Below are 17,783 nucleotides of genomic sequence, written 5' to 3'. Positions count from 1 at the left end.
GTCATACCACAGATTCTCAATTGGATAGAGGTCTGGGCTTTGACTTGGCCATTCCAAGACATTTAAATGTTTCCTCTTAACCACTCAAGTGTTGCTTAAGCAGTATCCTTAGGGTCATTGTCCTGACGGAAGATGAACCTCTGTCCCAGCCTCAAATCTCTGGAAGACTGAAACAGGTTTCCCTCAAGAATTTCCATGTATTTAGCACCATCCATCATTCCTTCAATTCTGACCAGTTTCCCAGTCTCTGCCGATGAAAAACATCCCCACAGCATGATGCTGCCACCACCATGCTTCACTGTGGGGATGGTGTTCTCGGGGTGATGAGAAGTGTTGGGTTTGCACCAGACATAGCATTTTCCTTGATGGCCAAAAAGCTACATTTTAGTCTCATCTGACCAGAGTACCTTCTTCCATATGTTTGGGGAGTCTCCCACATGCCTTTTGGCGAAGACCAAACGTGTTTGCTCATTTTTTTCTTTAAGCAATGGATTTTTTCTGGACACTCTTCCATAAACCCAGCTCTGTGGAGTGTACGGCTTAAAGTGGTCCTATGGACAGATACTCCAATCTCCACTTTGGAGCTTTGCAGCTCCTTCGGGGTTATCTCTGGTCTCTTTGTTGCCTCTCTGGTTAATGCCCTCCTTGCCTGGTCCGTGAGTTTTGGTGGGCGGCCCTCTCTTGGCAGGTTTGTTGTGGTGCCATATTCTTTCCATTTTTTAATAATGGATTTAATGGTGCTCCGTGGGATGTTCTAAGTTTCTGCTATTTTTTTATAACCCAACCCTGATCTGTACTTCTTCACAAATTTGTCCCTGACCTGTTTGGAGAGATCCTTGGTCTTCATGATGCCGCTTGCTTGGTGGTGCCCCTTGCTTAGTGGTGTTGCAGACTCTGGGGCCTTTCAGAACAGGTGTATATATACTGAGATCATGTTACAGATCATGTGACACTTAGATTGCACCCAGGTGGACATTATTTAACTAATTATGTGACTTCTGAAGGTAATTGGTTGCACCAGATCTTATTTAGGGGCTTCATAGCAAAGGGGGTGAATACATATGCGTGATGAATACATGTGCAAATGAATACATATGTACTTTTTCCGTTTTTATTTTTTAGATTTTTTTGAAAGAAGTTCTTTTTTAATTTCACTTCAGCAATTTGGACTATTTTGTGTATGTCTATTATAACAAAATTGGAAAAACACCAAAGGGGATGAATACTTTTGCAAGGCACTGTACAGTAGGAACTACGTATTTCCTACTGTATGTTATTTACAAAACAGTTTGTTAACATACAGTAGGATCTAAGGTTTTGTTAACATACAGTAGGAACTACGGTTTTGTTAACATACAGTAGGATCTATGGTTTTCTTAACATATAGTAGGATCTATGGTTTTGTTAACATACAGTAGGATCTATGGTTTTGTTAACATACAGTAGGATCTACGGTTTTGTTAACATACAGTAGGATCTATGGTTTTGTTAACATACAGTAGGATCTATGGTTTTGTTAACATACAGTAGGATCTATGGTTTTGTTAACATATAGTAGGATCTATGGTTTTGTTAACATACAGTAGGATCTATGGTTTTGTTAACATACAGTAGGATCTATGGTTTTGTTAACATATAGTAGGATCTATGGTTTTGTTAACATACAGTAGGATCTATGGTTTTGTTAACATATAGTAGGATCTATGGTTTTGTTAACATATAGTAGGATCTATGGTTTTGTTAAAACTTGTTGGGGATAGGGGGCAGTATTTGCACGGCCGGATAAAAAACGTACCCGATTTAAACTGTTTACTACTCTTGCCCAGAAACGAGAATATGCATATAATTAGTAGATTTGGAAAGAAACCCCTCTAAAGTTTCTAAAACTGTTTGAATGGTGTCTGTGAGTATAACAGAACTCATATGGCAGTCAAAACCCTGAGACAAATCCTAACAGGAAGTGGAAATCTGATGTGTGGAATCACTTCAAACCTTTGCCATTGAAAGACACAGTGAGTTAGGATTCATTTTTCACTTCCCAAGGCTTCCACTAGATGTCAACAGTCTTTAGAAAGTGGTTTGAGTGTTCTCCTGTAAAAACTGACCGAACGAGAGGCCTGGAAAGTTGGTCATAGGCGGATGGCCATGTCTACTATGACGCGCATGCGTGTGGGGACCCTTTCTTTCCGAAACGTTTTATAAGACAATGCAATCGTCCGCCTTGAATATTATTGAAGTTCTGATTCAACGTTTGACATGTTTGAACGAACGTAAATATAATTTTTTTTGCTCTTTCGTGGCGACAAGTCCCGCGGGCTTTGGTACATTTTGAGTAGCCTACAGAACGCGCTAACAAGAAGGAGCTATTGGGACATAAATTATTAACTTTTTTGAACAAAACTACAATTTTTGTGGACCTGGGATTCCTGGAAGTGCCTTCTGATGAAGATAATCAAAGGTAAGTGAATATTTACAATAGTATATTTGATTTTAGATGGTTCCAAGATGACGCTAACATGTATCGCCTAGCCTATTTTTCTTAGCATAGCACCTCGTTTATTGCAAAGTGTGATTTCCCAGTAAAGTTATTTTTAAATCTGGCAATGCGGTTGCATTCACGAGATGTTAATCTATAATTCTTTGAATGACAATATTATAATTTACCAATGTTTTCGAATAGTAATTTTGTAAATTGTAGCACTGATTCACTGGCAGCATTTGAGGGAAAATATTTTCTGAATTTCACCGCCACTGTAAAATGCTGTTTTTGGATATAAATATGAACTTGATAGAACAAAAAATGCATGTATTTTCTAACATAATGTCCTAGGAGTGTCATCTGATGAAGATTGTCAAAGGTTAGTGCATCATTTTAGCTGGTTTTCTGCTTTTGGTGACGCCTGTCTTTGCATTGACAAAACATTACACACAGCTATTTTCAATGTACTGTCCTAACATAATCTAACTTTATGCTTTCGCCGTAAAGCCTTTTTGAAATCGGACAACGTGGTTAGATTAAGGAGATGTTTATCTTTCAAAGGGTGTAAGATAGTTGATTGTTTGAGAAATTTAAATTATTCGATTTATTCTGTTTTGAATTTCGCGCGTTGTATCTTGTCAAGCAATCCCGTTAACGGGATCCGAACGGGAAGGGGTATCCCCAACAGGTTTTAACATATAGTAGGATCTATGGTTTTGTTAACATACAGTAGGATCTATGGTTTTGTTAACATACAGTAGGATCTATGGTTTTGTTAACATACAGTAGGATCTATGGTTTTGTTAACATACAGTAGGATCTATGGTTTTGTTAACATACAGTAGGATCTATGGTTTTGTTAACATACAGTAGGATCTATGGTTTTGTTAACATACAGTAGGATCTATGGTTTTGTTAACATACAGTAGGATCTATGGTTTTGTTAACATACAGTAGGATCTATGGTTTTGTTAACATACAGTAGGATCTATGGTTTTGTTAACATACAGTAGGATCTATGGTTTTGTTAACATACAGTAGGATCTATGGTTTTGTTAACATACAGTAGGATCTATGGTTTTGTTAACATACAGTAGGATCTATGGTTTTGTTAACATACAGTAGGATCTATGGTTTTGTTAACATACAGTAGGATCTATGGTTTTGTTAACATATAGTAGGAACTATGGTTTTGTTAACGTACAGTAGGATCTATGGTTTTGTTAACATACAGTAGGAACTATGGTTTTGTTAACATATAGTCGGATCTATGGTTTTGTTAACATACAGTAGGATCGATGGTTTTGTTAACATATAGTAAGATCTATGGTTTTGTTAACATACAGTAGGATCTATGGTTTTGTTAACATATAGTAGGATCTATGGTTTTGTTAACATACAGTAGGAACTATGGTTTTGTTAACATACAGTAGGATCTATGGTTTTGTTAACATATAGTAGGATCTATGGTTTTGTTAACATATATTAGGATCTATGGTTTAGTTAAGATACAGTAGGAACTACGTTTTGTTAACTTAAGAGTAAGATCTATGGTTTTGTTAACATACAGTAGGATCTATGGTTTTGTTAACATACAGTAGGATCTATGGTTTTGCTAACATACAGTAGGATCTATGGTTTTGTTAACATACAGTAAGATCTATGGTTTTGTTAACATACAGTAGGAACTTAATAGTGGATACTGTATATAAATCCTGATGGTCATAAAACAATTGTTTCTATCTGGACACTTTAACTACCCTACTAAGTCTTTAACTACCAATTTGTTTTTGTCCAGACCTTGAAGGTGAAAACACAAAAGCCAACATTTTTGGGCCAAACACCGGAGCTAAGCCTGATGGTGGAAATGAACCACAAGACTACTACCAAGACTACTTTACACAGCTAGAGAAACACGTCTTTATCGAGCAAGCCTACTGTAAGTACAAATTGAGGAGACCAATTCTCAGTGTGTTGCTTATTTAACTGGAAACCAGTGCTGTAAGAAGACTGTTTATGCTTTGGTGTGGTCCACAATTGAAATGAGACTGACAGCTTGAAGATAGAGACCAGTGTGGGCTATGCCAGGACATGTGTAACCTGACAGATGCCAAGCTTGCACTGCAGTGGAGTTCAACAGTGTTTGAAGATTCCAATAGTCAGACCGGCTGCCACAAACCCTCAAAACAAAGCTTGCCAATAGTTCTATCTAAATCCCAGTCAATTTGTAGAATTGCGCTGCTACAAAGAACGTCTAGTCTCCAATTCTACTGACAGGAATAGAAACAAATTGTAGTTGTGGAATTCTTGGTTCTGAATGAGTGAGTTATTCTAGCTGCTGCAAACCTTGGATGATAGAACGGTGTTACATAGCAGTGGAACTTGAAAGGCATTCTAACACATTATCATGCCAGGCAGGAGACAAACTATGCCTGTCTCCCAATGGTACCCTATTCTCTACAGAGTGCACTAATTTTGGCCATTTGGGATGCAGACTAGGCCTATATCCTGGTAACGTCATGGGATGCAGACTAGGCCTATATCCTGGTAACGTCATGGGATGCAGACTAGGCCTATATCCTGGCAACGTCATGGGATGCAGACTAGGCCTATATCCTGGTAACGTCATGGGATGCAGACTAGGCCTATATCCTGGCAACGTCATGGGATGCAGACTAGGCCTATATCCTGGTAACGTCATGGGATGCAGACTAGGCCTATATCCTGGCAACGTCATGGGGTGCAGACTAGGCCTATATCCTGGTAACGTCATGGGATGCAGACTAGGCCTATATCCTGGTAACGTCATGGGATGCAGACTAGGCCTATATCCTGGTAACGTCATGGGATGCAGACTAGGCCTATATCCTGGCAACGTCAGCCTTGACCAAGCATGAAGCGAATCCAGCCCAGCATCAATTGTAGGCTAGCTCTCCAATAAACATGTTTCTCCCACCTTTAAGCGGCTATGACGTACATAGCCGTGTGGATTCCCTCACTGCAGAAGTACGAGCGGAAAGAATTGCCAACGCTGCTCTGTTCGGTCAAGTATGACCTAACGCTGGGGCTCTCTGGGCTTCAGTTAACAATGGAAAATGTGGGTAACCATCATCTGTACCCCAGACCAGTGAATTGCCTCACAGCAGGGCCTGCATAATGTCCTCAATATAACAAACAAAGGCCATTATATTAAAACTATAAACTATGTCATACTTTGACAACAAAGTATGTTCTGAAATTTCTGACAAAAAAAGATCTGAGATCAGTATTTGATTTAACTTTGGACAGGGTCAAGGGCAGACATTGCCTTAACAGCACAAGCAAGTATTATTATCAAGTACATCAACATACAACATTGTGAGAAGAGTGACACCACAAAACACATGAAAACAGCTGAAATAGTCTGTGACACGGGGACACATGTCCGAGGCCAAGAGTGTCAGAAAAGACCAATTACTCCCATTTCATGAGATCTTTAAAAACAAGTACAGCCTCAAGCCCTGCCATCCTACCTGAGCACCATAACATTCCAAGGTTACAAAAAAATCAAATTACCTATATGCTATGAGCTATCAATGGTCTGTTAGGAGCTGTACAGTCATGCTTGTTATAGTTTTCAAAGTTGTTCAAACATCTGACTTCATAACATTTCTCATTACAATGTGAGTTTGTCCTCTGGGAATCCATGTATCATTTTCATCGCTTTCACAAGACGAGACGTCTTCACTTCAACCCAAAAACATTGAAGCACACGTTTTAAAATTACACCACAGGTTTGAACTAACTCAACAAAATGTACAGAGAATCTTCATCTGACAAATCACATACTCAACAAATCCATTTCGCTGTAAATTGAATTATGATTATCAGGTCAAGCATTCCTGTCACTTCTAATTAGGCCCCACTTCCTAAAACGGTTAAATGTTCCGAGTCATTTTATCCACCATGACCTCTGATCCTGCTCTAAAGGTCTACATTTTTCCTCCTGGGAGGAATCTCTCGCCCCGGCGTCAGGCCCTCAGCTCAGACACACAGACCCCTAGCTGGCAGGGCCCTTCTGTTGGCCTGGCTATTTCTACCTATCACGCTAAAAAGGAAATCTCACATTTGCAAGCAAGCACCGGTAGCTAGCACCGACCCGCCAGCCTTTCATACTTTGGGGGAGGGGGGCACAGCGAGCAGGCTATAGAGAAGGTAACGTTTTAGTGAGCTCCTACTAAAACACAAGATAGAATCAAAAAACTGAAAGTGAAAGATGGAGCCTCTGCAATATGTTATGTAAACTGAACAGATGCACAACTGAAGGGCAGTTTACAAGTAAAAGTGACACTTCTAAGCCTTGTAATTCCCAATAAAAGCTTGCACAGACACTTTTCTCAGTCAGTGCCTTTCTGGCTTTATAAGACACACAGCCAGGGCTTGGTGGGGGGGGGCACTTCATGTCAGGGGCTTATAAATTGGATGAACCTATCCCCAACAGCCAACCACCCCTTCACCAACAGAGCGACTTAGCATCAGGCTCCCTGCTTGTTTAACACCATGGGCGGAGGAGGGATTAGAACAGTACAGAACAGAGCTCAGTGTGAAATATGGCTATCAGGTGTTCAAAGGCATCAGGCTGCTGCTGCCACGCATGCCAGGCATGTTTTAAAATATATATATATTTTGTTTTAGCCTTTATTTAACTAGGAAAGTCTGTTAAGAACAAATTCTTATTTACAATGACAGCCTACCCCGACCAAACCCGGACAACGCTGGGACAATTGTGTGCCGCCCTATGGGCCTCCCAATCACAATGTGATACAGCCTGGATTCGGACCAGGGACTCTAGTGATGCCTCTTGCAATGAGATGCAGTGCCTTAGACCGCTGCGCACACACACACCTCTATTTAAAAAACATGTTCTTACCGTGGGTCCTGGTTCTCCCTTTAGTCCAGGTGGTCCCGGCCCAGCCAGCAATGAGAACTGGGTGGGTTCCAGGTCCCAGGTTTGGAAGCCATCTGTGGCAGGCGGAGTGACAGGGATAAACGAGGTGTGTTTGACAGCCTCCACATTGGTCACTCTGGGATCAGGTTTCTGTGCAGCCAGAGCGGTCAGCTGCTTCCTTTGTACGAAGAGGACAGAGGTGTTTGAAGAAGAAGCAGAAGAAGAAGAGCCTTGTTTGGATGCTGCCATGGTTTGGTGGTCTGGCTTCTTCTTTGGTGGCGTTGTGGTGGTGGAAAGAAGTGGTGCAGCAGCCAAACTGCTCCCCGTGGGTTTCTGGGTTTTAACACCTGGTTCCACTGCTGTGCTCTTTTTAGCTAAACTGTCGCCATGGGACGTTGGCCTTGGGGATGTTTGTGTTTTGCTGGTCCTGAGGGGTACAGTAACAGTTTGGGTCGTGGCCACTAAAGGGCGCTTTAATCCCGGCCTGGCCGTTGTCGGGGCGACAGTCACAGGACGAGACAGGGACATAGCTCCAGGCTTTGGTGTCACAAAACTCTTACGCACAGAGAGGGTCGGCGCCACTATGGGGCGGTTAGTTGGGACCACAAGCTTAGTCCTGGTTCTGTCCTCAGTCAAGGTCAGATTAGGGCTGGGGGCCTTCCTGGGTATTTCAGTCAGCATTACATGGGTGAGGAGGGCGACAGTAAGGTTTGGGTCTGAGGGGACCAGAGGTAGCAGGGATGGGAGATTTACGGGCCTGTAGTTGTCGGCCTCCCTGCACTGTTTCTTAATGTACTTACAATAGTTATGAGCTGCCTTGGCAGAGGGGTAAATATCAAACTGGCAAATGGCGCCCTCAAACTGCACCGAGTTCTGGGCCATCTTACCCAAGAGGAAAGAGCCCTCGGGATCCAGGGCCTCCTCTTTTTTAGAATGCAGATCTGCATGTACACTAGTCTTCCCACAAGAAGTATATAACGAGACCCTCTGGCCTCGGATGTCCAGGGCCAGGTTATGCCACTGGCCGTTGTGAACGTCATAATCGAAACTGACCAAGTCCCTCTGGCCCACGTAGACCAGCACCTTCCCCAGGATGAACTGGACCCCCAGCTGCAGTCTCCTCCTCTTGGACAGGACAGTGAAGAGGAAGGCGCTGTTGACGCGGTGGGAGCACAGGCTGACGATCAGAGACAGGTTGGTGGTGGGGTAGGAGGCAGGGGGTAGGACAGACGACAGTGGGGCCTGGACCCGGGCCCGTTGGGTGAGGATGACCCCAGACTTAAAGGGGATGACCCCATGGGGTGCGAAGCGGGCCCCTGTGGACGATGCACCTCCTCCAGTCCTCGTCCCTGTAAGCCCCAGCTGCTGTAGAACGTCCACATCTACAGAGGAGCAGAAGAAACACACTATTAGGCAGATCACACGAACATAGCTCATTTAGAAGATGTGAAAAATCAAGTTTCAGCACAAAGACTCAACATCAGGATGTGTATAGACATCTTCCAGATGATCTCAGATTACAGGTTGTATTTAGAGGTGTGATGTGACAGCAAAGTGACATCATATTTATGTTGATGTTTGCCTTTTTCTGTCTCCTCTCACTACAGATTGAGTTCTAGTGATGTCGACTTCACAGAGGAGATCTTGTTATAAACTAGGACATGTTCCAGGCGTTCAGCCATCTTTCCAGGATTTCTCTCAGACAAAGAGTCTCTTCTGAGTTACTGAATTTACATAATGTGTTTGGTTTAATTCAGTAGTGGCATTTAGACGTTGTCAAAGTCAAACGTTGGCAATATATTCCATCAATCATGACATCAAGATGAGACAGTGAAACTGCGATTCATTGCGAACGATTGATTTTCTGATATCAGACATCACTCATTCACTAAAATAGGTGGGGGGAATAGATTTCTGATACAGACTGAAGTCTCAAAGACAGTGTTCCTCGTAGTCAAGTATCAAGATCAGTTCATCCAAGGTCTTACCAGCAACAACTGTTTATGCATACATGTGGGATATATTTACAATGTGATTTCAGGCTTTGTGCCAATGCTTTGAATGTGTGACCTACAACAACTAAAAGAGCAGGGGTCACAAGAGTTGATCACAGACATTTCAGCATCGCATTAGTGGAAACCAAGACAGTTCTCAGGGAAGGCCTGCTTGTAGCTAGATATGTTTGAGATGCGTCTTGGACAATTTTAGCATTTTAGCTAACCCTAACGCTTTTCCTAACCTGCCACCTTAATTATCCTAACCTGCTGCGTTAGTTCTCTTAACCTGCTACGAAAAGTCACTTCTGCTAGTCAAAACCGGAAGATCTGCCCTGAGAACACTCTTTGTTGGCCCGTTTCACCTTTTAACGTGGCAGTGGATGAGTAGCTATGCAAAATCGAATTAACTGATTTGATTTCTTCATTAGAATTTAATTCAATTTTTTTATATAACCAAATAAATGAAACACTGCAAGCCCGAGCAGCTCCCTGACTAAAATGTGGAAATCCTGTGGCAAAAACCGCTCATAAAGAGATAGCCAGCGATCTCCACTGGGGCTGTGCATCAACGTCCAACTCCACCAATGGCCCACAGATTATGTAGCTATTATGTCAGTCTTGGTTAGAAAAACCTCTTGAAACAGAAGCTCAACAGCTCCCTGGAGAGAGGACAGTGATGGTGGTTTTTAACAATGAAGGATATCTGCAGATCTACAGAGCAGACAGAAAACCTCCCTTTCCTTTGTCTGGAAAGGAACAATGTGTTCTGCTGAGTACGGTGTAAAAATGACTGGAACTGACTGAGACAGGAGGCCAGGATTAAGCGGTTATTGTATTGTGGAAACTTTACAGTAGCCTTGATGTTACAGGTTTTAATTACAATCTCATGGGAAGGAATAGAGATTATAGATAATTTTTGTAACCATATGCCAGTTGAACTTATAGTGTTTTGTGCTTAGTGTTAGTGACTGCATAAATGTTTTAAGATGCTCAAATTTCAAATGAGTACATATATCAGACCCTGGCCCCCAAACCAGGACAGGTAGAGCTCTACAGGAAGTGCTCTACAGAAAGTGCTCTACAGGAAGTGCTCTACATTCTACATATTTGTGAAACTGGTAAGAAAGACATTCAGCTTTAAGAAAGCAGCTTTACTTACAGGAGATCAAATGGTCCAGAAGGAAAATCGAATAAATCAGATGAGTTGTTGTAGCAAAACCTTCAACACTTGTTACAACGTTACACTTGCTTTTAAATAGGTATCATCAGGGACAGTGTTTGCACCATGCTGTAGTAAGCCATCTTGGTACCACCAGGGACAGTGTTTGCACCATGCTGTAGTAAGCCATCTTGGTACCACCAGGGACAGTGTTTGCACCATGCTGTAGTAAGCCATCTTGGTACCACCAGGGACAGTGTTTGCACCATGCTGTAGTAAGCCATCTTGGTACCACCAGGGACAGTGGTTGCACCATGCTGTAGTAAGCCATCTTGGTACCACCAGGGACAGTGTTTGCACCATGCTGTAGTAAGCCATCTTGGTACCACCAGGGACAGTGTTTGCACCATGCTGTAGTAAGCCATCTTGGTACCACCAGGGACAGTGTTTGCACCATGCTGTAGTAAGCCATCTTGGTACCACCAGGAACAGTGTTTGCACCATGCTGTAGTAAGCCATATTGGTACCACCAGGGACAGTGTTTGCACCATGCTGTAGATAGCCATCTTGGTACCACCAGGGACAGTGTTTGCACCATGCTGTAGTAAGCCATCTTGGTACCACCAGGGACAGTGTTTGCACCATGCTGTAGTAAGCCATCTTGGTACCACCAGGGACAGTGGTTGCACCATGCTGTAGTAAGCCATATTGGTACCACCAGGGACAGTGTTTGCACCATGCTGTAGATAGCCATCTTGGTACCACCAGGGACAGTGTTTGCACCATGCTGTAGTAAGCCATCTTGGTACCACCAGGGACAGTGGTTGCACCATGCTGTAGTAAGCCATCTGGGTACCACCAGGGACAGTGGTTGCACATCTTGGTACCACCAGGGACAGTGGTTGCACCATGCTGTAGTAAGCCATCTGGGTACCACCAGGGACAGTGGTTGCACCATGCTGTAGTAAGCCATATGGGTACCACCAGGGACAGTGGTTGCACCATGCTGTAGTAAGCCATCTTGGTACCACCAGGGACAGTGTTTGCACCATGCTGTAGTAAGCCATCTGGGTACCACCAGGGACAGTGTTTGCACCATGCTGTAGTAAGCCATCTGGGTACCACCAGGGACAGTGGTTGCACCATGCTGTAGTAAGCCATCTGGGTACCACCAGGGACAGTGGTTGCACCATACTGATTGAGGCCCACAAAGGCTGAATCAGCATCATGAACCAGCTCCCTGCACCAGCTAGGCTACACTCAGAAAAAAAGGTGCTATCTAGAACCTTAAAGGGTACAGTGCTACTATAGAGAGGACGAATTACACAACAGTACAGACACTCTCTCTGCAGCTATGATTCTCAAAGGCTGTTGGGACATCAGTCATGTTATAAGGGAAGGAGTTGGGTTTGCAGGCTGTATATTATGCCTGCGTCCCAAATCACACCCTGTTCCTTATTTAGAGCACAACTTTTGACAAGTACCTATAAGGCTCTGGTCAAAAGTGGTGCACTATATAGGGAATAGGGTGCCATTTGTGAGGCTGATATGTTCAGGCAAGTGGTAGGCAGGGAAGGCACGATCACTGGACAGACCCCCTACACATGGAAAGAACTGAAGCTGAACTTGAAGACATAAACAAAAACTTCCTTCATCAGCAGAATGTCCCATGATACTGTAGTTTAAAATGATCTGGTTTTCATTCTGAAAGTGCAGTAAGTAGATATGTGATGAAATGTAATAACATAATAGTGGGTTTGCTAGAGGAAGTGGCACAGAGAAAACCCTATTACAGGTTAAAGTACATCCAGATCTCCACAGATGTCCTCTTTTAGAAAATCTTGGCAGACTTGCACAATAAATGCAGCCGTCTCATCAGAGACAGTGGAGGGGGGTGCGCAGTATTGTTTGAGAGAATCCCAAATTCTGAGGGATATCAGAAGATTCCGGATAATCCCAGTAGAAGCTTCATCTCCCACCATTGAAATAGAACAGAGAGATTTATCTCCATCACATCTCCACTTCCACATCAGAAGATATGATGTAATTTACAATCCACCTTTCACCCCTGTATATTAAATCATACATTTTAGGCTGTGTGTGTGTGTGTGTGTGTGTGTGTGTGTGTGTGTGTGTGTGTGTGTGTGTGTGTGTGTGTGTGTGTGTGTGTGTGTGTGTGTGTGTGTGTGTGTGTGTGTGTGTGTGTGTGTAAACTGTGTGTAAGCTGTGTGTGTGTGTCTACTTAGCAGTACCCATTTGGTCTAGATTGGTATCCAATAAGAGATAAACACATTTGTATATACATGAATTCTTACTCCAGAATGAGATAATGAAACCTCACCTTCAGGGTGTGCTTGTGTTAGTCCCACAAAGCAGGTACTATAGAGAATAGTCCAGAGTATCAGAGCTCTCCTGTGGGGTAGAGAAAGAACATGGTCATACAGACACACACCTGCACACACACAGCTGCACACACACACAAACAGCTGCACACACACACACTTGCACACACACACACACACACACACAGACACACACACACACACACACACACACACACACACACACACAGACACACACAGACACACACACATAACTGGGGTTGTATAAGGTTATTTTTACACTCATATCATTTTTTGTTTCTAAGTATTAAACAATGTATAATGTCATTGTCCTGAGTGGTCAGATCTTATGCACAGTAACCCATTGAGGCAGCAGCATCAGTACTGCTTTCAGATGATCTTAGGGGGGCTAGGTGGCTCCCCCTCAGACTGCCTCTGAGTAGGCCCTCCAAACACTTGCATTACACCCACCAATGGTTCTTAGAAATCAAGGAGACAATGAGAGTGGAAAAAATAAAATAAAAAGTCCTTCATTTACAAGAGCAGAGGGAGACAAACATCTGGAAACATCAACACTAAGGAACTCAACACAGGAAACCAATGCAGTAAACCATCAGTCAGCACTTCCAGGTCAGATAGTGACTTCACATACATAAACGGGCTTATGTTATCCTGTGAGTGTGTTTTGTGGTAGTTACCATGACTACGTTAAACTGAAGATATTGAAAGTAGATGAGGCCAAAGAATGAGTCTCAACGATGTACTGGGATTATCCCTGAGTAGTTTTCAGCCTGGATGTCAGTTTGGATAAGTGTTTTAACACATGTAACGTGTAAAAATGTTAGGCCTGTATTTGGTTTCACCAGCAATGCAGACCTGTATGCTCTCGTCGGCTGGCCCTCGCTTCATATTCATCGCCAAACCCACTGGCTCCAGGTCATCTATAAGTCTTTGCTAGGTAAAGCCCCGCCTTATCTCAGTTCACTGGTCACCATAGCAGCACCCACCCATAGCACGCGCTCCAGCAGGTATATTTCACTGGTCACCCCCAAAGCCTATTCCTCCTTGGCCGCCTTTCCTTCCAGTTCTCTGCTGCCAATGACTGGAACGAACTACAAAAATCACTGAAGCTGGAGACTCATATCTCCCTCACTAACTTTAAGCATCAGCTGTCAGAGCAGCTCACAGATCACTGCACCTGTACATAGCCCATCTGTAAACAGCCCATCCAACTACCTCATCCCCATATTGTTATTTCTTTTTTTTTGCTCCTTTGCACCCCAGTATCTCTACTTGCACATTCATCTTCTGCACATCTATCACTCCAGTGTTTAATTGCTGAATTGTAATTACTTCACCACTATGGCCTATTTATTGCCTTACCTCCCTAATCTTACCTCATTTGCACACACTGAATATATATTTTCTCCCCCTATTGTGTTATTGAATGTACGTTTGTTTATTCCATGTGTAACTCTGTGTTGTTGTTTGTGTCACACTGCTTTTGCTTTATCTTGGCCAGGTCGCAGTTGTAAATGAGAAATTGTTCTAAACTGGCCTACCTGGTTAAATAATGGTGAAATAAAAATAAAATAAAGAATTTACAAGGCAGCAGCAATGAATATTTTAGCTGGATGAGAGTGCCTTACAGTAAGTTTGTGGTTACGGCACAGCAGCTTGTCCACAATCTGTTAAACTCATTGACTTCTGTGGGGTTTCCTCTTACAGAATAAGGCCTCGCAATGACCTGCAGGCCTGAAAAGTCCAGCCAGGCAGCCAAGAAGGGAGGGAGGGAGACACTGGCTGAATCCCAAACGACCCCCTTCCCCTTCCCCTCGCCCCTCTATTTGCACGTTCGTGCGCGCCTCCGCCATATGCAAAAGTGTCCCAAAACTGAGGGAGTGAAAATGATTGAGGGTGTAAGGGGTCATTAGACCCTCCAATAACCACTTTGGCCAAGCCAGCAACACTGCCGGCTTCAGAGTGAAGTGGAATCCCATAATGCACTGCATTGTTTTTTAATTAGCGCAATTTCAGCGGGTCGGCTACAACTGGATGCATCTGGTTTTCATGGGAAATCGAAAGAGAGTCTGTGACGCAACTTCCGCTTTCGGAAATTAACAAACCGACAGTCCATCTTAACTCCTCCTCCACATTTACTGGATTGTATGGACAGTGTAGAAGAGAACCTTCCCCAGCAGCTTTTTTCTCTCTCATCCATACCAGAAAGATAGACAAGCCGCTCGGCGCCTGCTACGTTAAGCTACTTGAGTTGTGAACACAACTAGATTGAATGTAATATGATGCAACTTTTTTTATGAATAGTGTATTCCCCACCCACTTATCGAACTAGCCAATGAGAACTGTGAGATGTAGGAAAGAAGAGGAGTGGAAAAGGAGGGGAGGGAATAATAGGATCCCTCCTCCTCTCTCTAAATCTAACCCCAATCCCAACAATCACTCCCACAGCATTCATCTGGCACTGCAGCAGTGCACAGCTGCATAAGCAGCAGAGAGTGCAACTTTTAACTTCACCAGAGTTTATAAAAGGGAAACGCTTACTTTTTTTAAACTAAATGTTTTTCATTGGAACTTGTATTTTACTAACACATTGCAATGCACTGTCTGAAATCCAAAATGTGTTATTGCTATCATTAATAACTATCTAATAATACCCGAATTATAAATAGTAAATAGACACCAGCTCTACTGGAATCCAGCACTTTTCACAGGCTATTCAAGTTTCCTCTGCCAATGTTTCTGCAAGTCCTCTGCACAGGCACACAACTCCCCTAAAATAGGCCTAGGCCTTATTCCCTGGGGTACTCTCATAGATAAGACTATTATTTCATAGCTGACAAATACAACATGAAAATGGTAAGGCAAAATATTAGTCTACACATTGGGATCACGTAACATGGATAATTCATTCATTGACACCGACATGTTTCCCACTTTGTATGTATTCTTGTGTGCTCTCAATAAAATAAACATGGGTTTCTTCTGGAATGTATGGAAATGCAATGTCCTACTGGAGATGAACAGATGCTCACAAGCAAGTTAAATCATTATCAGTCTACAGAAGAGATGAAAGGGAGAGCTATTTGTTTGGATAAGTGTACTCACCCCCAGACTCCAGCTGTTTTGAGTTTGGAGTACGGGGCATTGTCCGGCTCCATAGCGGTTACTTCATTCTTTCTTGAGACTTTTTACAACGGTCCAGACGTGGCAGGAGACATTCGCGAATTATTTCCATTCCAGCTGATCCTTTACAACTTTGACAGGGAACCAAAAATGCACCGGGGATAATAGATCAATAGATCATTATAAAGTGGCTTCCTCTTTTCTCAGAGTCGTTCCGTTATCTTCCTTCAGGAGATCATGACATAGAACAAACCTCGATCTAACTTGAAAAGCTCCATCGGTGTGTTTTAGCGCGAGGCAAACAACCCACAACCGGTGGATGTCACAATCTGCGGGAGAAGTCTAATCTCTCTGCACACTCATACAAGCCCCACCGTGGAACCGATGACGACCGCCTTGTAGCCTACGCCGACGTTTCTAATATGCAAGATATCGTGGACTGAGTGAGTGAATTCTTCGCTCGGGACTCGGAGAAACACACACCTCCCTCTGTCGCCCTCAGCTGACATTGAAGCAGGAAACAAATGTAACACACATGTATGGTGTAAAGAAGACGTTTCATTGGAAGGTGTGTCTTGCTTGCTCGGAAAGCAAAACCTTCTCAAATTGCACCTTGCATGGTCATAGTAAGTAAGTAATAATAATACATGGGATTGATGTAGTGGTAGAAGACCATGCGTGCACTTCACTGCATTGTGAAACTCACATGAGATGTATTACTGTATCGTCTAATACAGCCCTAGACCTCTTCAGAGACTGTGATTGTGTATGAGTAACCTACAGCAGTGCAGTTCTTTTCTGGGCCAGGTGACAGGTCTAGACTGTAGACAGATAGATGGGTTGTTTGTTTACCCTGCACACTGACACTTGCACACAAAACCCACACACATAGCCTACACTACATAGGCACACACAAACACAACACACAAACACATACCGACACATCACACACACACATGCACAAACGCACACTTTCACACTCATCATTTTCTGCTGCTGCTCTGTTCTTTATTTTACTCATATTATTATCTATCCTGATGCCTAGTCACTTTACCCTGCCTTCATGTACATATCTACCTCAAATACCTTATTATTATCTATCCTGATGCCTAGTCACTTTACCCTGCCTTCATGTACATATCTACCTCAAATACCTTATTATTATCTATCCTGATGTCTAGTCATTTTACCCTGCCTTCATGTACATATCTACCTCAAATACCTTATTATTATCTATCCTGATGCCTAGTCACTTTACCCTGCCTTCATGTACATATCTACCTCAAATACCTTATTATTATCTATCCTGATGCCTAGTCACTTTACCCTGCCTTCATGTACATATCTACCTCAAATACCTTATTATTATCTACCCTGATGCCTAGTCACTTTACCCTGTCTTCATGTACATATCTACCTCAAATACCTTATTATTATCTATCCTGATGCCTAGTCACTTTACCCTGTCTTCATGTACATATCTACCTCAAATACCTTATTATTATCTATCCTGATGCCTAGTCACTTTACCCTGCCTTCATGTACATATCTACCTCAAATACCTTATTATTATCTATCCTGATGCCTAGTCACTTTACCCTGTCTTCATGTACATATCTACCTCAAATACCTTATTATTATCTATCCTGATGCCTAGTCACTTTACCCTGTCTTCATGTACATATCTACCTCAAATACCTTATTATTATCTATCCTGATGCCTAGTCACTTTACC

At 42.8% G+C, this 17,783-nt stretch overlaps 1 protein-coding gene across 1 annotated transcript in view; it reads right to left on the bottom strand.

The window, feature by feature from the left end:
• Positions 1–16,562, bottom strand: part of LOC115199662 (collagen alpha-1(XXVII) chain B) — a 98,760-nt gene extending 82,198 nt beyond the window's left edge. The window contains exons 1-3 of the mRNA XM_029761971.1: positions 16,031–16,562; positions 12,904–12,974; positions 7,389–8,788 (exon numbers count right to left, since the gene is read on the bottom strand). Coding sequence (XP_029617831.1) covers positions 7,389–8,788; positions 12,904–12,974; positions 16,031–16,083 — 1,524 coding nt within the window. The 5' untranslated portion in view covers positions 16,084–16,562. The remainder of the gene's footprint in view (positions 1–7,388; positions 8,789–12,903; positions 12,975–16,030) is intronic.
• Between the last annotated feature and the right edge of the window lie 1,221 nt (positions 16,563–17,783).

The sequence above is a fragment of the Salmo trutta genome, chromosome 9 (assembly GCF_901001165.1).
Source record: "Salmo trutta chromosome 9, fSalTru1.1, whole genome shotgun sequence".
Classification (NCBI taxonomy): Eukaryota; Metazoa; Chordata; class Actinopteri; order Salmoniformes; family Salmonidae; genus Salmo; species Salmo trutta.
Note: the sequence above shows the minus strand (reverse complement) of the source record. Positions and strands in the feature narration are given on the sequence as shown.